At 39.0% G+C, this 22,606-nt stretch overlaps 1 protein-coding gene across 2 annotated transcripts in view; it reads right to left on the bottom strand.

The window, feature by feature from the left end:
- The window catches only part of ADAM10 (ADAM metallopeptidase domain 10), a 98,819-nt gene that overhangs the window by 63,414 nt on the left and 12,799 nt on the right, over positions 1-22,606 (bottom strand). The window contains exon 1 of one of the 2 annotated variants that reach the window (XM_072148115.1): positions 3,118-3,175. The exons of the other annotated variant lie outside the window; for it this stretch is intronic. Within the exon in view, the coding sequence (XP_072004216.1) occupies positions 3,118-3,160 (43 nt within the window). The 5' untranslated portion in view covers positions 3,161-3,175. Of the gene's footprint in view, positions 1-3,117; positions 3,176-22,606 lie in introns of those variants that run through there. 2 annotated transcript variants of the gene reach the window in all.

Raw genomic sequence — 22,606 nt, 5'->3', positions numbered from 1 at the left:
CTTTTTATACATACTAATAGTGTGATCTGAACAAGCCAAGAGTTCTATTTCACAGCAATATATAATATATATTACACATACATAGATGTATATTTACTCTATGTAATTTTAACCCCAATTTTTTTTGCGTCTCTTTGACAACTGTATTTTAATGTAATAAGAACAAGGATTAACAATAAAGCTTGATTGCAGACACCTTTGATAACGGTTACAGCTGATCATTTGAACCTGGGGCTAAAATACAGTATATTACCAACATCCAGAGGTCTGTTTGTAACTAGGGTCGTCTGTAAGTCGGGTGTTCTTCAGTAGGGGACCTCCTGTACTTTAGTTCCAGGCTATAATGAACAGCTGTAATAGTTATCAAAGGTGTCTGCAATTAAGATTTATTGCTAAAGGGGTATTCTCATCTGGGCATTCACATTCAATTTAATCTGCCATATATAAACATTTCTGCAATAAGATGTTATTTAAAAAAAGAAATGTTCCTGTGTGAAGATAATTTCTCATAAATGTAGTCATATTGTACCTTAGAAACGAGATAGCTTCCTTGGATATGGCCACTTCTGCTGGAGGGAACGCACAAAGAAAAAAGTTTTTGTATATGAAATGTCCAGGAGTTACTGCAGGTCCCACAGCTGTTCAGTGGTAATAAACGCAGAATCCAGGTGGTCAGGCAGGACTCAATAGCGCATGTCTGGCCACCGCTCCCAAAATGTGAGGTGGTCACATCCGAGGAAGCTATCTCGTTTCTAAGGGACAACATGACTACATTTATGAGAAATTATCTTCAAAACAGGAACATTTTTTTTAATAACATCCAATTGAAAAAATGTTTACATGCGGCAAATGAATTAAATGAAATGTGAATGCCCAGATGGGAATGCCCCTTTAATCCTGGTTCTTACGACAACCCATTTTGGCTGGGGTATATAAAATATTCAGTTTCGAAAGACATACAAATTCAACTTATAGGCAGTTTGTTCTTAAATATATTTCCAAATCCTCCCACAAAACAGTCACTGGTTTCAGTGTGGACCTTTGCGTGAACAGCACATGAGGTCATCTAGTTACATGCCCTGAGACAATAATGAGCATCAGTAGTCGCTCACTGACTACATATAACATCTACAGGTTGATCACACTGGGCATCTGTGCCATACAGTGCCAGCGCTGCATAGGCTGACTGTGGGGAGATGCCAGCAGGTATGGACATACAAAGATGTTTATCGTAGATGACAGATGGTTTCTGGATTGCTTGTCATTTATTGACAACACTACAGTAGAACTATGACATTATTATGATACATTTCATGGTTGTCAAGACTTCATGACAGTTGTTTCATATCCCTTTAATCTGGAATCTGACAAGTGTGACCCAGTGCAGTAAATGCCTTTTTAAAGAGCTGCAGCTACAGTGAATAAACTGGTGTCTACTCACTCATTTGTACACGGATATTGTAAAAAATCCAAGAAATGAAAAAACCTAAACAGTTAACATCTACAATAGCCCCCCCCCCCCCCCAACCTGTCCTTTAAAAAAATTGTTTGTGTGCAGTGATCCTTTATTACTTAAAGGTTGGGGACTACCGATTTACAATGATGATAAAATGTAATGTTCTAATAAAAAGAGCTATTAGATCTCTAAAAGACATTTTAGATATCTAAATATCAACCCTTCACCTGTGACGCCCCTTTATGCCTTGCCAATTTTCAAGTCACCAGGAAACCTTCCACCAGACAAAATTCAAGCCACTAACAGCCTCCTCTCCTTTAAGATTCCAGTCCTTGTTTCAAAATACTAAAGAAGCAATTGTCCTCAAGGAAGGACATCTGTTGTTTTTCCTTATCTTCTTGTAGCTACTTGTTCCTTTGAGAACATCCCAGTAAATGGATTCTAATGTCCTCTAATCTTTTGTCCCTCTGGGTCTGATGCGGCTTTGTGTATTCATTTATCTTTCATGCATGACAGCTTTCCTTCATCTGAATTCTTCTATCACTTTTTTTTATTCAGGAAAGGTTCGACACCTCATAACTAACCAACTTTGGGTTTTAGACATTAGGATATGTGATGTTAATGAGGCGGAATATCACGTGCATTGACAAAACAACAGTCGCTTTCATTTTCCAAATGCTGGCCTTGAAAATTGGAAACAACGTATTAATGGCTCTTATTTGAGATGCTTTACCCTTACATTGAGAAGCAATAAGTGCTGGAGAGAGAAACTTACTGGAGAAAACAGTAATGCACTAATCTGAACTATGGCCGTGATATGTTGTACCCTATAAAAATACAGTAATATTATAACATTACTCGATGTAGAAGGTAGTCAGTCAGTGTAAAGACATTTCCAAAAACCGAACATTAAGGGTTTAACCGCCTGATCACTAGAATGACTACACTACATCTGGGCATCATGCAGCTCAAGTGGGAGATCATGTTGAGTACATGAAGCATGAGTCAAGGTGTTGCTAATGCTGAGGATTTTCCACCTAGAGGGTGTGATTCATTACTGCTGGGTAAATAACGTACAGTATCGCTTCCTGCTCAGCACTGTTACTGCACACACATCAGTGAATCAGCAACAAGACCTTGAGGGAATTCACAGCTTTTCCCAGAAACATTTTTTTTTCCTAATTTAATCCTAGAAACTGTATAATGGACCTCGCAACAATCAGTGCAAGCTAAAATGCTAAACCCTGACCCTTACAAACATTACAATTTAGCCATGACTACAATTCCCATGTAGCATCTCCAGAATAAAAGCCGATGGGCCCAAAACATTAAAGCACGAATGTCATTTTTAGCTGGTTAGAGGTTCCAATAGCTTAAGCTATGTCCATTTTAAAAATGCCTTTGTCAGCATCCTGAATTATTTCAGTAGTTTATTATTACCCCTCCCAACTTCCTGCCATGTGTATTGAGCAGGAAGGGGAGGGGATGTTGTGCAGGAGAGGGAGAATGCATGAGGAGACACAGGCACAGACTGCCGCAGCTTACCATAGGCTATTGTAACTTGTCAACAAACAAAAATAGAAAATGACATTCATGGTGACAGATTCGCTTTAATGTTTTGTTTTTTCATTGCAACATATAAAAAGTGGTAGTCACAGTACCTGTAAAAGTTTGTTTCTTACAAGTACATTTCAGAAATGCCATATTTGTAAAGTTTTCTTTTTAATCCAGTTTTGCAAATCCAGTTTCACCGGTCACCAAATAGATCAATGGTCCGTTTTTGAAGCTTGTGTGTCGAAGGCATGTGAGTGGCCAGAGTTTTGCCATCTCAGCCATCTGAGTGAGCCTCTAGGAATGACTTGAACAGATAGCAAAGGGAAAAAAACAATTGTGTTCAGGGAGACTTAAAGTACAACTGTAAAGTATAAAAACTTTTGCCTAAGGTTACATTCACATTGGCATTTCCCGCCGTACCATAGCACGGCGGACATACATCGGCGCCAGCGAGAGGAGGACTTGAGCACTGCTCACCCCCGCCCCTCTCGATTGATTAACACGGCGCAGTATGCCCAGAAAAGATAGGTCATGTTCTATCTTTTCACGGGCTACGGAGTGGTACGGCGCTGCACGCCTGCTGCTCCATACTGCTGCAGTAGGGTGCCGTGCGCCCATTGCTCTCTATGGGAGACGTATATAGGCCGTATATACGCCCCCCCCCCCATACAGCAGTGTGAATGAAGCCTAACCCTGCACCAGGGCTCTGTGAAGGCCCATAGATTCATAGATTACAATGGCTTCATATTGGATAATACAACTTTTATCAAATCAGCACCAAAATTTTTTAACCCAGAGTTTGGCATCAATAGTTACACGAAACTTAAAATGACAAACAGGAGCATGTACAAGACCAGGAGGAAGTTTGATATTTTGCGCTTTGACGTGACATCTTGAGGGTTGAGGCTACAGTTAGACACAAATCTTATTAGACGCTCTCAAACAAATCGGTCTCAAGATATTCATCCTGGAGACTGCGGATGGCCAAATCGTACACGTGACTGAATTATACATAGCTTTGTTTTCAAAGTAGAATGGCCAGTGATAAGTCTAAGAGCCAGGCTTGCATACTAGTTATGCAAATCCTCCGTAAAAGTGAGTGAAAATGAAGAAACGTAGAGTCGGTGGATGTCTGGGAAATTACTTTGATGAAGTGATGAGCCAAGGAGATAAATTCACATTTGTGCCATTTCTCTGCTGCCTTAAACCGACTAGTTCCCATCCAAAGTGTAATGATGATAATGCATGCTGCCAATCACCCCTGGAGAGCCAAATTGTCATATTTTATCAGCAACAAGAGTCGTTCTGTGTGGAAATGCACTTTCAAGGAGGCTGTTAGATACTCCTCATAAATGAAAGGCATCACATTATGATAAATGAGACTTCCAGTAAGTAACCTGGCATACTCTAACATACACAAGGATAGACGAGAGGGACCCTCTGGGAGACTCTTTCCAGTCACTGCATTGAAAACTATTTATAAGCATCGCATTAAATACTAAATCAACTGAAATGAATGCAATTACTAACAAATGCTAATAGTTTGTTTCCCAAACATTTCATGTCATTTATGCATTTTACTTTATTGCTGGAAAAACAAAACCGTCAAGTAAAAAAAAAAAAAAAAAAATCTAGAGAAGGAAAATTTAAATTGAGAATTTCTCCAGTCCAGCTTCAATGCTCATGGTCAGATACAGCGCATGCGCAACAAACCAAGGAAGCACCAGAGAGGAGTTCAAGCAACTTATCGCACTCATTTCTAGGTAGACATATTTTTAATAGTGGTCAAAGACTGATATGTTACAGGGGCGATTTGGGACACTAAACCACAAGACCAAACTATTTAGTGTACCAAATTGCCCTCACTGGTGCCTTTTATAGGAGGCAAATATCTCATCCTCTCTTTCCTTCAAAAACTTTAAGCAGCACATCTTCAGTCAGTCGAATAGCCAGCGTGGCATAATTTGTCATGGAAACTACAACATGGTCATTCCTATCTAATGCTACATTCCCCCTTTTAGCCACTGCTATAGTGAAAATGTTTAATAAAATGACATGCATTATAATAAATAATATAGCACACGGCTTTATTGCATGCTTATTTCTTAATAAAATAATGTCATCCAAATGTCAGAAAGAAAATGGGAAAAGTAAAATAAGTTTTGACAACTTGGTGGGAAATCAAAGTATGTGAATGAAGGATTGGGAGTATCTGTATGTATTCACATGTGGTTTTATTACATTCCATCTCATGGCAGCACACCCTCAGGCTACAGATAAACTTTACTTGTAAAATTACATCTCCCTTTAATTGTTTTCTCCTACAGGAAAGATTTTCACACCAACATTTATCATAAAACTAAAGAATTAGTGTTCATCATTTGATATACAAAGTAAAAATCTCATCTAAACACTAATTTGCTGATGGAAGACTAGTTAAAATCTCTTATTAGTCATAGATAAATTGGGACCAGTGGTGTCATAAGCACTTTCTATCTAACAGTAGTATTTAACTGTGACACGTATGTGGAGGAATTCATAAGTTAAACTGAATCTGCTGAGTTATGGTTAGGTTAGATTTTTTTTTTACCCCACGGAATTTTTTTAAATTTTTTTTTAATAGATATTATCACAAGAGCAAATACTTTTTAAAGATATGAACACTGTAGTTTGAGATTTCAGAATCTACGCCAGTATTTTAATATACCCCATCCATCTGCTTGGCTTTAATGCCTACAAATCCTTTCCAGGCAATTAAGATGGGATTCCCTCTGCCATTACAAGGAGCCAAGGATCTTTTAGTTATGCTATGTAAAAGCACAAAGCTTTTACATTTAAGGTCACAAAAGAAGATCAGACCTATTGCAGAAGGAGCAAGAGTCTTCAAAATGTTAGAAAACTACTAGGTCAGATTAGCACCAAAAAAAAAAAAAAACACAAAAAAAAACACACAAAAAAAAAAAAACCTGTAAAACCTCCCCCCAAAAGCAAAGTTTGTTGGTAACAGTTGAAAACTCTAGTGACACAAAAATGCATCATTATTAAGTAAAGCACATTACCTACTTAACAACCCAATATTATAAGGGAAAAGAATGCAAATAAAGTTGGATCCAGTCACTGATTTTACACATTTTTGAACATGACTGTTCACAAATTCCCTTTTCCTCCTCTGTAAACATTTCTAGACAAAGGGCACAGCTGAGAACATGATTCCCCGGTCCCCGCTGGGACTAAAACTGGCAGAACTGTAGCATCAAACAAAGATATTCTCTTTGCACAAAGGCATCTGTATTCCTTTCCCTGTTAAGGAGGCAAAATTCCCCTTGATCAAACTTGTTAAAACTATTTTTCTACAACTATTAGAAAACATGAAATCATAGTGCTACTACTACCGCAAAGACAGGACTAGAATGTTTTTCTCCAGACACCTGCTAACCAGAGAAACAATGGAAATGTATCAAAGTGCAGGGAAAAGCATGTATTTACAAACAAAAATGCACCAAATTTGGCACAATTCTCTAGGCAAGTTTATCTTCCATAAGCTCCTTTATAGCTGGTAAACACTGTCCAAAAATAATTTTAAAAAAAGTAAAAAGAAAAAAAAACACAAATTTAGTTTAGACCATTTACGTAATAATCTAGACACTTCACACCTGCAATGATAGCTGGGAGAAGTCTCTAACACACTGAAAGACACAGATTGTACTTGTTGATACAGGGCAGGTTATAACACCGGATGCCAGCAGACAAGCCACAATGTGACATGAGGGAAGTCCCAGGGAGGTGGAAATACTGATCAGCATCAACAAAAACTTTTTAAAAAGTTACAAAACTTGTCTCAACCTCACTCTGGTACAGGGTTAGAATGGAAAAAGAAGTTCTCAGAACATACAAAGCCAAGTTCACACCCGAGTCCATCGGGTTCCGTTACACAATCCATTATTAATGGCAGGGAGAAAAAAAAAAAAAAAAGTGTGCGGCAGTCGGTCTTTTTTTCTGCCATTTACAATGGATAGATAAAGGAAGGTCCCAAGTCTAAGAAGTACAAGAGTGCTTACATTCACCTTCAGTTTTAGTTTCCATAATGCTCTCCTTAAAGGGGTTATGCCATGAGCAAACTTGCTTTAAAAATCCTCCCAAAGAGATGCAAATATTCAGAAGATGTTCTTATAATGGTTAATTTCAATACAAAATACCTTTTTATTTGTTATTCTGGTGCTTGTGCGGCCTCTACTCTGTGTCACCAAGGAACAAATGTGGGAGGGGCCAAGAAGCCGCATGCACAGCACTGAGGCAGTTATACCACGCGCTGGCTTTCCCTACACCACTGATTGCAGAGTATCCTTCCCCCTACTGTACTAGTCCCTGCACTTACTAATACCCAACATAGAAAATATAATGGAAATCATGTGTCTTTATTATTACCTATACCAAAGCCCCACTCTTTTTCCTGTACCTTCCCATCCTAGTCACATTATACTTACATTACAAATAAATGTTTATATAAAACGGAATATTATTTATCTCATTAAAAAAGTTTCATATGGGCCTTATCTACTAAATATATCTTACAGTAAAACGGCCTATGTTGCCAATAGCAACCAATCATTGCTCAGCTATCATATTTCCAAAGCATATTACAAAATCTTAGCCAACCTATGTTTGACTACTGAGGGCGACAGACATTTACTGTAATTTTTCATGTGTAAAGCTAATTATTCTCATAATTTTTAGACAGGCTTTTATTTATTGGGGCTTATTTACCAAGGGTCCCACGGCCGCTTTTTCCGTCTGTTTTTTTTCCCCCAACGTTTTTGGGGATCGCGCTGCTGGGAGAGGGTTTTAGAAGAGGATTGCGTTGCATGCAAGCAGATTTTGGCGCATTGGCTCCGGCTTTCATGCGACACAAATCAGGGATGGTCCGACGGATTCGGACTGAGCGTGGGATTTAACTTAAAAGTTGTGTCGCAAGCCAAGCACTTACATGCACCAGGAAGAAGAAGGTGAACTCCAGCGGACCTGAGCGGGGAAGCGACACATGCAGGATATTGGGCGCACAATCTAATGTGCATTACAGTCGTACACTCTGGATCGGGGAACGCGCATGGACGGGTAAGTATATGTGTCCCATTATGTCCATCTTTCCATCTACTATCAGAATGGAGGACGATCAGTTGAAAAGTCGCATATTGTTACTCAAATTACCTTCTGTCCAGGTACAGATTTCGGCCAAGTGGGTCGAACTTGCACAAGTGAAGGTTTACAAGCTGCCCAAAATTTCTATAAGAGGTATAGACCCCCAACCATCATGAGAATAAGACCCCCAGAAATTCACAGAAAGAGGTCCTAATATCACTTACAGTGTTCTGCTCCTTCATTCAATACTATGGGAGGTCAGAAATTGCTGAACACAGCACTCAGGCATCTCCACCACTCCTATTCACTAGAGGAGAGTGCCACAGATACCAGAGCACAGTGCTCAGCAGTTTCCAACAATCTCTTAGGGTGCTGTCACGCGTTAGTGTTTGCATTCCGTTTTGTAATGAAATTAAAACGCACTGGTGCGGCCTTTTGCATTTGCGTTTGTATGTTTTATCAGCACCCAGTGTCTTGTATTGTGTAAATGCAAGACATTGGGTGCTGATTGCCGATTGCATGCATTTGCATACAAATAAATATGCAATCGACCGTCGGCCAGCCCAGTGAGTTTTGATTCTGTTTCAAAGGGTTAACGTGGGACGTGCGGTTATATGGTGCATACTTGGACAGTTCCTAGTGCGTTTTTAAACACACTGAAAACACATGCGTTTTTGCAGGTTTACCATAAGTTTGGCTGGTTTGAATGCATTTTCTTTATTACAGGAAATGTAATCATTTATGAAAATGCTATCATTATTATTATTAATAATAATAATAATGATGCTTACACTTTCAGAAATGAAGAGAAACGGATTCAAAACAGCGTAATGCATGGTAAACACATAAAACTGCATGTGTTTTCAGTGCGTTTAAAAACAGGCTATGATAAATGGACCAGAAACGCATGTGACTGCACCATTACAATTGAATGGAGTGGCAGGATGCTCTCATTTGCTCTGGGTCCCATTCAAGTGATCGTTCCTGCACCTAGACCCTCAGGCCACTTTCACGCATGGCGGTTTTTTTTTTGCGTTTTAAAAAGAATTAGGGAAAAAAAACATATCCTAAATATGTGTTATCACCAAAATGCATGCATTTTTCCTAATGCATTTTATTATGCAACAAAAACACAACAAATATGCATCGGAAAACGCATGATAATCATACTACATCAAATGTTCCCTAATGACCATAGTGTATAATATGTATAAGTTATAATACATGATAAACACTATGTGAATTAATAGAATTTATAACCATAGCACACATGTGAAATATTACAAACACATGTACCTTTGCTTCTAGCTGGTCTTCATGATGGGGTTTCAATGTGTGTGAAGGGGTCTTGAAGTTGTACATCCAGCTTTTACACTGCAGAGCTGTACACATACTAGTTTTTCTGCCCTGCTAAGGTGCTTCAGTATGGGGGAGAGTGGGGGGCATGGAGCAGAAGGACCTCGAGCTGCCTAAGGGGAAGCTTTAGTTGTTGATAGCACATCTCTGCTTACAGTACACAGCAGAAGCCAGAGGAGAAAGCACCTACTGGCACTCAGTGCAGCATCAGAGACAGTTCTGACACCACCCGAACCTCCTGACATGGGACCAGGAGGGGGCTGGCCCTACACCCTGCTTTCCTCAGTTCTTAATACCAGCAACCAATATAAAATAAAAAGTTCTTGAGAACCTGATAGTTTTTAATAAATATAAGATGCTAAATTGACTTTTTAAATGCATTAAAAACTTAACTAAATATGTTTAGACATGGTGACATAACCCCTTTAAATAGAGAGTGTGATGGAAATCCAAGATGCAGATGTGCACTGAACCTAAAAGATAGGGCACCAAATTTTTAAAACTGTTCATAAATTTACTCCTTGCACTCACAGTGCAGAAAAGCCATGAATCCTTAGTCTTTATACATCACTATGACTATACACTTCATGTAACTGTTTTATTTCTGATTACTACCATGAGATGAAAGCTGCCAGGCTAGTCACTATATACATCCTGTATGTACACTATACAGTGTTCAGTGGATTTACTTGTAGGAATCTCACTGGATCTGCTGCTAAATTACTTAAAGGGGGTTTCCCACGAACACAAGTTATGCCATATCCACAGTATAGGGCCCAAGTTGCTGGCCGGTGGGGGGTCTTAACCCCTTCACGCTCCGCGGCGGATATATCCGCCACGGAGCGCAGTGACTTAGCGCTCAGTGGCGGATATATCCGCCACGGCGCTTATGCCGGCTCGGCTCTGGATCAGAGCCGAACCGGCATCGGGAAACACGGGGTGCCGGCTGTAACTAATAGCCGGCACCCCAGTGTAACACCCGCGATCGGAGTTGTCTCCGATCGCGGGTGCTTAACCCTTTAGATGCCGCGGTCAGCGCGACCGCGGCATCTAACAAGTATCTGGGGGGCCTTTCCCCCACGATCGGCCCCCCCGAACCGTTTTCGGGGGGCGCCGATCGTTGCTATAGTAACTCTGGGGTCCGATCTGGTCCCCAGAGTTACTAGCAAGAATTGCCAGTAAGATGGCGTCTGTGACGTCATCTTACTGGCACAGTGCCAGCCTATGCAAGTGCATAGGCTGACACTGATAATACTCTGCAATACATGAGTATTGCAGAATATTATCATGAAGAAGCAATCAGAAGATTGCTTCTTCATGTCCCATGGTATAAAAGTGAAAAAGTAAAAAAAAAAGTTATTCAATAAAAAAATAAAGTCATAAATCACTAAAAATGCCCCAAACCCCCAAAACATATAAAGAGACATATAACTCAAAAAAAAAGTCTAAATCATAACACAAACCCCACATATATAGTATCACCGCGTCCGTAACAACCCGTAGAATAAAAGTAAATCATTATTGAACCCCCACGATAAACGCCGTAAAAAAAAACTGTTATAAACCCTCCAAAAATTATGATTTTTACCTTTTCAATCCCACAAAAAATGCGACCAAAAAACCATATGTACTCAGACATGATACTGGTGCAAAGTACAACATGTCCCGCAAAAAACAAGCCATCAACCAGCTCCGTAGCCAAAAACGTAACAAAGTTATGCCACTTGGAAGATGGCAATACAAAAATTATAGATTTTTCCCCACATTAGGGTTTTGTTTGACAAATTTAGTAAAACGTAAGAAAATATATTCATGTCTGGTATCCCCGTAATCGTATCGACCCATAGAATAAAGATAACAGGATTATTAGTCTATACGGTGAACACCAAAAAAAAAAAGTCAAAAATCCAGTACAGAATTGATGCTTTTCTACTCCTGCCCTCAAAAAAAGTTCCTAAATTTTTAACAATAGGTGATACCAACCCCAAAATGGTAACAATGGAAAAAGCATCTCATCCCGCAAAAAAAATGCCATCACATGGCCCCAATAACGAAAAAGCGAAAATTTTATAGCCTTCAAAAGGGGCCAATGAGGAAACTAAAATCCTGGCAGCTGCAGCGCCCTCCTTCCCTTCTGCGCCTTGCTGTGCGCCCATAAAACAAGTCACAGCCACATGTGGGGGGTCGCTGCACTCAGGAGAAATTGCAGAACAAATTGTATGGTGGGTTTTCTCTTTTTATATTTTGGAAATGTGTAAATTTTAGTGCTAAATGAACGTATAAGGGAACAGTATGACCATTCTAAATTTCACCTCCATTTTGATTCAATTACTATGAAGATCTCAAGGGGTTAACAATCTTCGTAAAAGCTGTTTCTGATAGCTTGAGGGGTGCAGATTTGAAAATGGGTAGATTATATAGGGGGTTTTGATGCTAAATATGTAAAATTTCATTCAAAACTGTATTTATCCCCAAAATAGTCAATTCTGAAAATCCGGAAAAGCGCTATTCTATTTGTAAGCCGCGTGACATCAAAATAAATTATCCAAACATTTCAGAAATTATGAAAATGTAAAGTAGACAAATGGGAAATGTTATTCAGCAACTTATTTAGGTGGTAAATCTATCTGCCTGAAAACGCAATGATTTTGAATTTCGAAAATGGCAAATTTTTCAAAAAATTTATCATATTTTCTTTTTTTTGTAAATAAACGCAAAACTTATCTGCCAAAATTTACCACTAAAATGAAGTACAACATGTGGGGAAAAAACAATCTCAGAATCGTTTTGATAAGTAACAGTGTTCAAAAGTTATAACCATATAAAGCGAAGCAAGTCAGAATCCAAAAAATCGGGCTGAGCCTTAAGCTGTAAAATGGCTGCGTCCTTAAGGGGTTAATGATGAGACCCCCACAGATCACAACAACAAGGGTCGCGCATGACCGTTCTGCTCCATTAATCTCTATGGAGCTGATGGAAATTGCTGAGTGCCCAATGGATAAGGGATAACCTCTTCAATACACATCATGTGCATTTGACCTAAGAGCTTAAGTAATGTTGTTAAAGGGGTATTCCCACGGAGATATGATTCTTGAATATACTCAGGATAACAAAATATCACACTAATTCACTATTAACAAAAATACAGCACAGCATTTCACAAATATAATTCTAAACTGTCTCTATCAGTCCTGGTGTATACAATTTTGGGTGGCCGGGGTCCGGCCGTAAATCTCCCATGGTCAGTCAGGGAAGGTTCTTCTCATGAACATTAGAAGACAAGCTCACACACTGACACTTCCTGTCAGTGTGGGAGAGGGGGGGTGAAGGGGCACTGTGTGTACTGTGTATATGTTATAGCTCAGATGTAGCAGGGCTGAAGTGTGTCATTATGTGTTGTATGCATCTCATCATCTCAGTCAGATACTAGTAGAGTGTTCAGTGGCTAAATGAAAGTGAAGTTAAACCTATACCCCAATAATCTAAGTACATTGACAGCGCACAGCTTCTCATACTACAGAGGGATGATGAACTTTCTGCTTTGAGAGTCCACGCCTACCATGACCATCACCGAGTGATAGTTTTATTTATGTTTTTGATCCTGAGTAAAATTGTAAAGTAAAGGGATAAAATTATCTATATTGTGTAAACATCACTAGGGGGATTCGAATTTGAGAATTTTCTTTCGTGGGCAAACGCCTTTAAGAAATGGGAAAAAGTCCTTCAGTAGAACTACTGCTTCATTCATGAGTACATGAAATTTCACACGTGGTCAATCCATTTTGCCACCATTTTCAATCAGGGAATATACCCAAGACATAGCATATATACTGTATTATACACACACACATGGAGATGAAGGTCCAGTCAATGCAGGAGAAAGATTCATCTAAGATTAATATAAAATACTGTATTAAAAATACAATTCTTGCCTGGAAGCAAAACGTTAAGGTGAAAGAAAACGAAGCTTTGCCTTGAGAGAAAATTCGAGCTCATCACTCATGGGCATGCTATTGTTTCGCTGGCGTTTTTAAAAGCTGCCAGTAAGGAGAATTCCTCCCCCATACACATGCAGTTAAATCCACTTGATATATGAAAAGAGGAAAAAGAAAAAAAAATTACAAGCGCTGCAAAACCTCGGAGCAAAAAGAAAATTGCCAGCAGGCCGCACAGACAGTATGATAGGGGAACCTACACATCTAGAAACCAAAAGCCATTTCTCATGCATACTAGATTACCAACTGTAATAATGTTATGTTTGTGCAAACTAAATCCAGTCTGTGGCCAAACAAATAGGAGAAGCAGATATTCCTGCTGCCACAGGAAGTGACGCAAAGGCCATTCACACTTGCTTTTGTAGCTTCCGGTTCGGTCATGTGGTGGAAAACAGGCCAACCCAAAAGTAAAGATCATATAAGATTTATGGTACTGCTATATTTATTACTTGTTTTGATTATCAGTCAATGCCATTGTGCAGATGCCATTGTGCCCTACGAGGCATAACAGACACCCCCCCCCCCCAATGATCAAAGGGCTTCCAAATCATGCATTATTTGTTACCATGACGGGATGACGCCGTTTCCCATCCCCATTACTAATGAGTATATGTCACTAATGAGTACATCTACAGCTCTAAATATATTTCCTAAAAGGAAAGTTGTGGAAGCTACCCAACTGGATAGAAATAATAGCTTGATAGCCAACATTTCCAGAATGTCTTCTTTATATTGACATGGTTTTTTATGAGTCTTCTCATTTTTCTAAGATGTTATTAGGCTTACAACTTTAGGGGCAAATTTTCTAATTTTCATAAAAAAAACACCAATACTCACATTAGAGGGACAACTCAGCTTTCAAGTGATTTTGAGAGTAAACCCCCATAAAATAACCACACTATGGAAACTACACTCTGCAATGTATGTAAAACAACTTTTACAAAGTCTGTTAAACCTTTCACAGGGTTTAAGACCACTGTAATTGTCTGTGATAGAAACTGTAATACAAACTAATTTTTTTTGGGGAGAATACATACATTCACGCCAATGGAATGTATACTTTCACAATGGATTAAATGCTCTGCAAAGTTTGATAACCAATTTCTTGTGTGTGCACTAATACTTCACAGGTGTTTGTTAAAGGGGTATTACCATTTCAACAAATAAATGCCATTGTTTGTATAATGAAAAGTTATAACATTTTCCAATATACTTTCTGTATCAATTCCTAACGGTTTTCTAGATCTCTGCTTGCTGTCACTCTGCAGAAAGTTTCATTGTTTACTTCCAGTGGACAGAAATCTGACCATTGTCACACAGGTGCACAGCTTGTTAGTATCATATAGAGAGTAAGCAGAGCTGTGTGATATAATGAGTTGTGCATCTGTGTGACCATGGTCAGATTTCTGTCCACTGGAAGCAAACAGAAGCTTTCTATAGAATGTCAGCAAGCAGAGATCTAGAAAACCGTGAGGAATTGATACAGAAAGTATATTGGAAAATTGTATAACCTTTCCTCTTAGAAACAATTTACCGAAATGGGAACAGCCCTTTAACTGCACACGGCTGGACATTGAGTAAAAGCAGCGGAATACAGAGCAGATTTCTATTGTCACATTGTACAGGCTATAAAATTGTATAATATATATATATATATATATATATATTTTTTTTTTTTTTAATTTTGGTAATACTAACATATGAGGGCTTATTTGCATGGCCAAAAAAAAAGAACGTACAGATACTTAGAAACGTCATAATGGGGGTCTATAGCTTATTTATGAGGTGTTATTAACTATTTAAAAGGCAAACACATAAAATCATCAGATTTTCTTATGGATTTTTAGCACTTTATAGGCTGCTCACATTAACACATTTATATACCTCATTTATATACCTTGTATACTCTAGTATACAGTAAGCTGAGGTTTTCAGTACAAAAAATGTGCCAAAAAGACCTGGCAAAAAGATCTTTACCGCGTGTCACCCCTTTCATCCTCATAAACTGTAAGCTGCAGTTTATAAAGCTTTATTATACAGGAATGGGATAGTCACTACCAGGATTATATGCAGCCATTCATATGTGTATATATAAAGAATGACTGGACCGTTATTCAAGCTCTTATACCTCGTGTCCCCCTTCATCCTCATAGTCTGTAAGCAGGGAGAAGGGGCTCTCACTCCTATTGTTCCATATGACTGTTTGTACTCTTTAAGGTAATATTATATTTGCATATGTCCCCTATGATTTGTAAAGCACTACTGAATTTGATGGCCCCACATAAAGATTATTATTGTTATTATTATTATGCTTTGTGGCCGCCCTGGCAGATACTTAGGAGGCCGAAGCCTCTTGATGTATCCGGCATCAGAGGAGCAGGGATTTCATCATACGCTGACGCTTCCCAAGGTCTCAGTCTAGTATTGTATAATTTTGCACCCAGGACATAGCAAGGAGTCTGCTCTAATACAAGGCAGTAAACACAGGACAATTAATCATACTTTGGTTTATGATAGGCCAGTAAAGTACCATGTAAATTTTGAGATTATACACAGAAAGGTGAATAGACAGGTGTCCCTAAAGTATGAATTTAGAGCATTCTATCTTATGACGACAGCGAAAGACCTTTTATTAAGATCCCTGTAGAAAATTATTTACAGGAGTAACTGACCATTTTAATGAACAGCTGTAGAAACAAATAATTACAGGTATAAAACAAAGTTATCAAAATTTACCAAGTCATGAAAGAAAATGTTACATAAGCCTTCTCTTCTTAGAAGATGAAATCTTTGCATTACCATAAAGCCCATGATGCCTCAGCAGAGTTGTGCAGCTATAGTACCATCTTGCCTGTAGGGAGAGGATAGTGAGCATTTCCTGCCTTTTATATGGTCATAAATATTATATTATATTAGGGTGTTTGACAATTGCGGTTAAATGATAATAGGCCAATAAAACAGGTTATTCTAAAATCTTACAAACTATACTGCAATCACTCCATAATCTACTTAAAGAGAACCTGTCATGCAAAATAATCCCCCTAAACTAAATATATTTTCATAAACTGCCATTAGAGAGCATTGCCTCTATCCCTTCATTGTCCCTCTACATGCCTGTAAACCTAAGCAATGAGGTCCTAAAGCTGTATGCAAATGACCTGTGAAATGTCCAATGAAGCATTAGCATATTCAAGCTGTCCACTCTATTCATGAGTGGGAGGCACAGCCACACCCCCAGTGCATGACTGACAGCCTGTGTAATGATGTGAGGCTGTATAATGATGTGCTTCCTGGTGCTGGCGCCCCCTGCAGCCTGTGTGTGCATGTGTGTGTGTGTATAGGAGAGATACAGCAGCCCAGGCAGCCATGTTACAGCAGAACATGTCAGATTCATGTGTAGCTGATGTCTGTGTCTCTCACCTGTATATTAGGAGGATGCAGCATGTCAGCAGATACAGCACACACTAGCCATGCTTTACTATACATTACACACAGACATGAGCAGGGGGAGGAGAGGGGAGGGGTAACAGGGGTGACATCACTGCCTCTGACCATGTGACCAGCCTCATTTATATAATAAAGAAAAGATGATTTTATAATGATTAATGTATGAAATAACTAGATAAAGGCTGGGATGGGATCCTTGTGAGCTGCTCCAACAGGTAGAGGTGACAGGACTAGTGGCAGAGACCTGATGACAGGTGTCCTTTAAGACTCTAAATGTGATGTAAGCAGATTATCTGAGTAAAACTTGTTTACCTTTTGCTAATCACCATCTACAGCATAGGACGTGATCTCTTCTGTATATTGCCAGGGCCTACACTGGGTGACAAGTCTATTTCAGAAAGATTTACCAAAATCAATAGCGGTGAATAAAATGTTATGCCCGAAATGCCAATATCCAAATCTCCCAAATACAACAAGTCTGACAACCTGACAATATCTAAAAGTGAAGCCACACAGCACAGTCTGGAGATGTCCTAGACTAATACTTTATCTGAAAACAGTTTCATTGCCTCTAAAGACAACAGAAAACTTTTGTATAACATTGAAAATGCGTTGGGGAAGTAAAATTACACCAAGAAACAAAAAAGAACAAAACAGCATTAGAATTCACTACCAGACTATATTCACATGACCGAGCTGATCCTCAGCCATGAAAAACTGAGGTATTCATTCTGCAAATGTAGATTTCTCACATTCTTGTGAATAAAGTCTTCAGCCAACCTTCTCTACTAGGCAGCTATTGTCTGTAGATACATTGCTACAGAGGGCAGCAGCTGACCGTCCACTCACATGTGGAGGTCATGGCATTTTCTGGTGAGGTCATCGTTTTATACATCTTAAACTTCCAAGAAAGGAAAGATTTAGGAATAGGATTGGAAGTGAAAACGGAATCACTCTAAACAAAACGGGCAGATATGACATTTCTAAAGATCCAAGAATGGATTTCATCATTGAATTTGCATCTAAAAAGTACATTAACAGTCTCACTTAACTGAACAGGAAGGGAGTGGCAGCAATCAGAGAACAATCTGATCTGTTTTTTTAGTAGTTATCTTTGTGATTATTTTACATCCTATGGACATTAAATGAAAACTAAATACAAATTTTTATTTAATTGTGTCTTGCTATATTTTAACAGTAACTAAATATTATGTGTCCCAAGAGATCAGCCATGTCCACATTTCCCCTAATTACCCTGTAACCAGCTTTAAAAATTGACAATTAAGGTCCCCGAACCTCTCAGGCTCATTAGCATCATTTTAAAAATTGGTATTAGAAGAAAGATGGCCATCGATAAATTTACGAAGATTACCAGTGTCACAGTACCTGGATCTATCAGTAAGTGTCCCTGGATTATCATGCTTGGTTGTGATGGTAGATTTCCTTTAAGACAACTGGCTGTAGCAGTAGCCTCTCCTCCCTGTTTTCCCTGAAACAGAATAACACACTGCCAAGCCCCACCCTCTTGGCAAAGCCCACATCCCTGTGCTTTGTTTGCAGTATGCTCTGAAATGACCCTGACAATTGTGCAAGTCATACAAACACAGCAAAAGCGGCCATTTCTTCTGTACTCAATATCTTTAATATCTCTTTAAATGAGCATGACAAGTAAATTAACTTATACTAACCAAAACATAACTGATTATTATTGGAGTGATTTCCACCATGACAAGACTCTCCCTATTCTTGTGGATAGGGAATACATCTCTTTGGAAAAAGCCTTTTAAACTGAGAAGGTTTGCATGTTTCCAGTATATTTACTGCAAGTCAAGAGAACATACCTATCAGCTATTACATTGCAAAGTAGATTACAAAAAAATCATATCCCTAGGGGCATCATCACGTAACCCCATTCACTCGCACTACTCTCTCCTCCACTCCAACCAGGTACTTCAAGAAAACCAGTCACGTCTAGCACAGACAGATTGCAAAACGCATTGCTGATTAAATATCAGCGCGCCACGGAAGGGGAGGAGATGGAAACTTCAGCTGAACTTTAATTAAGAAAGTGTTTATTTGAGCTGTGTGCACGATACACAAGACAGTGTATAAACAGAATCCTACATGGACTCAATAAAGGAAAGGCAAATACGAAGATTCTTAGAGAGCACGTTACCAGACCCAGCTCCGTTACAAGGAAATCTACCACATGGATGCAGCGCTTCTAAACCAAGCTCACTTACATACGGCTCTGTGCCATCTGAAACAGGGTCCATTGTACTTTTTGCTTCCAACAGCTTAGTTTTGTTTTTTTTTTATTTTGGGAAAAAATAAGTCTTAAAAATTAGGAAAATAAGCCTTCTGGCAACATCAGCAACTATTATTGATGCCTCCATTTGGTATCCCTGCCCACCTCCTCTCCCCCTCCTTAGCCAGAGAGCCGGTAACGTCAGAAGGCCATATGCAATTCCCGCACATGTACAGTCATCTCGTTGAGTAGCCAAATGAGAATAGAGGCGTTTATTAATAGAGGTAGACAGGAGCCCCTGAGGTTTATTTGCATAATTTTAAAAGATTTTCTCCAAAACTAAGCTATTAGAAGCAAAAAAAAACTAAGGACCCTGTTTACTGAGGCACACAGCAGCACGCAAGTGTGCCTGGTAAATAAGATCTGCAACAATATGGTACATATCCTTTAATAGGGGCAACCAATCTTCAAAAGACAGCGTTTAGGGTGATGCCACGCGTCACGTTTTTGGACCGTTTTAGAGCATGCATTTTTGGATGTTTACCATGTGTTTGGTTGCTTTGAACTTGTTTATCTACATTTCTAGAAGTAGTGTAGACAATTGTGAAACAGATCAAATCCAACCAAACACAGGGTGATGCCACACATGGTGTTTTTGGTCCGTTTTTAAGCATTCAGTTTTTTTAAACCGCATACGTTGTCATCAGTTTAGACTTACCGGCTATGGAGAGGGCTCAGCCCGTGAACTGGTTAATTTAACAGGCAAATGATTTTGAAGCAGAAACCTGTTCCATGATTTGTCAAATTCACCCGTTCAGTTCATGTCTTTCACCTAGTAAATTAACAAAACTGCACCTAAAACCACCTCAAAACTGATTTTGACGCACTTGTAACTGCAACCTGTGACCGCACCACAAGAGCAAACCAATTGAATTTTTTTTTAAATGGAAAACTATTTAGTACATTTATATATTTATCTAAGGGGGCTGTCCCATAAATTACTTTTCTGTGCTATGGTCTGTTTGATGGTCCCATGTGAATGGGGCAGTGGTCACAAATACCATCACTACTCTGCTCAGATTTATTTCCTACTGCTTGGATAGTGGATGGCTTTAACTTTTCCTTAACCACTTCTTTCTTCTATTGTCATATACATTCAACTTAACTTATATACTACATAGTGATTATACATATAGATTAGTGACTAATAGAATACAAGTAGAGATGCCATTAGTTGAATAGCTGACGCCTACTGCCATCGACTACTTATGTTATTTTACACTCTAGTCTAGACATGTTATACTAAGTAATCATGGTCAAAGGTATAGAGACTTTACGACTTACAGGGCTGCCCATAATAACCACAATAAGCAGCAAACCGGATGGATGCACCAGTGATAAGTAGCAATGTAACCACCACCTACGCACAGGGATAACTGAAAGTGATGCATTGCATTTATTACAGTGGCTATTCAAATGCCTCACACTGTAATGCCTCTGAGCATATGGATTTTCTACATCCATACATACTAAATAGACACCATAGTTATGTTATGTAATGCAGAAAATGGCAGTACTGGGAGTCATTTAAATTGGCCATGATATACAATAGTGGGCGCCATAGTAAGTTCCCAGAACTGGGAGGGATGTGGAGGTTACTTGGTTGTGTGCGAGTATTCCCTAATGTTATACACAATAAGCATACCTCAGCTGCAGTCCTACTCCCAAACAACGGCAAGCGCTTCACTGGAGAAACTAATGAGATTGGGCGGAGGTGCGGCTCCCTGCGATAGGAACCCCACGGATCACGAGAATGGGGGTCTGATGTACCCCCATTGCAGCACAGAGATGACCAGAGCAGCCAGTCACAGTGCATAGGACGGGATAGTGTAATTCATGAAGTTACAGTCCAAAAAAAACTGTAGAGCTGAACTGTACTCATAATTACAGTAGAGCGCTTTTGTTTTGCAGGAAGAAGGACATGTACAAAGGGCTAATCTGAATAACAGTAACAGTGAACGGAACTGATACAAATCCCATCGAAATGTCCAGTAATAGCATTGCAGGTTTTGGATCTGTAGCATGCCCTCCTAGTTTCTGTGTCGATACTAAAAAAAATTTGCGCTGCCATCTCCCTTCTCTCTTTTTTGCGGATGCTGGTTTGTTATTCTATTAATTGATCCTTAGAGAATTGCCCAGCTCTCCAGAATATTTTGCATTTCTACCTTATTCTAGAAAATGTAAAGAGAAAACAAAAAATAAACCACATACCGACCTTTAAAAAAGATAAAAACAACTACAATCAGACTGGAACGTAGCTAAACATTCTCCAGATATCAGCGCTCAGACTTCACATTTCTGAAAATTTAGTGTGTGTGGGAGTTGTCAAGAATGTGTTGTGTTATTGACCAGATGAGTCAGAGCTCCATAAGAGATGAATAAATTAATCAGCGACGGTGAGCGCACAATGTCGCTGTGCCTCGTGGTAGCAGGAGAGAGAATTACCCATAATGCCACGCTCTTATCCAAAGGAAGAAACAAAGGGGGCCGGAATGTAAACATCAGTCTCTAGTGCATGTCGCAACTGGAGAAAATAACATGTCACAAGGGTCAAAAATTATTGAAACATGCAATGTGTATAGGCATTTAAATGTTTCTAGTCATTTATATCTGGCCTCTGCTTTTATGGAAAATAAAAATAATAATAAAGAGAGTCACAGCGGTTGTTCAGTCAATAATTGTATTTGACAAACACATAACTATATATAATTAAACCCTTAATGACATTTTGTAGCTTGAGGGTGCGACCATACGTTCAGTTTTTCAGATGCAGTTTTTGATGCTCAAACCTGGAATGGAGTAAGAGTAGGAGGAGCAGCACCTTTCAATTATCGGTCTCAACTCATAATCATCCGCACCTGCTTTTGGCTCTAAAAACTGCATCTGAAAAACTGAACGTGTGGACGCATTAAGACGCATTCTCCAGTGTTACCATTTTGGGGTGGGTATCTCCTATTGTTCCAAATTGTTGAGGGCAGGAGTAGAAAAGCATCAATTCTGTAGTGGATTTTTTTTTACTTTTTACAAATAAAGCCTAATATTGGGGGTGGGGGGGGGTTCTATCAGTTTTGAATCGCCATCTTCCAAGTAGCATAACATTTTTGGCTATGGAGCTGGTTGATGGCTTGTTTACTGAGGGACATGTTGTACTTAGCAACAGTATCATTCTGGAGTACATGTTTTTTTAATCACTTTGTATTGCAATTTTATTGGGATGAAATAAGTATAAGTCATTAATTTTGGTGGGTTTAATTAACTTCAAGTGTTCATCATGCGAGTTCAATAAGGATCAATAAGGTTGTTACAGACACAGTGATGCTATATATGTGGGTTTTGTGTTATAATTTAGACGAT

This window comes from Engystomops pustulosus, chromosome 4, assembly GCF_040894005.1.
Source record: "Engystomops pustulosus chromosome 4, aEngPut4.maternal, whole genome shotgun sequence".
NCBI classification, from domain to species: domain Eukaryota; kingdom Metazoa; phylum Chordata; class Amphibia; order Anura; family Leptodactylidae; genus Engystomops; species Engystomops pustulosus.
The sequence above is the reverse complement of the archived record's forward strand: the minus strand, read 5'-3'. Positions and strand labels throughout refer to the sequence as shown.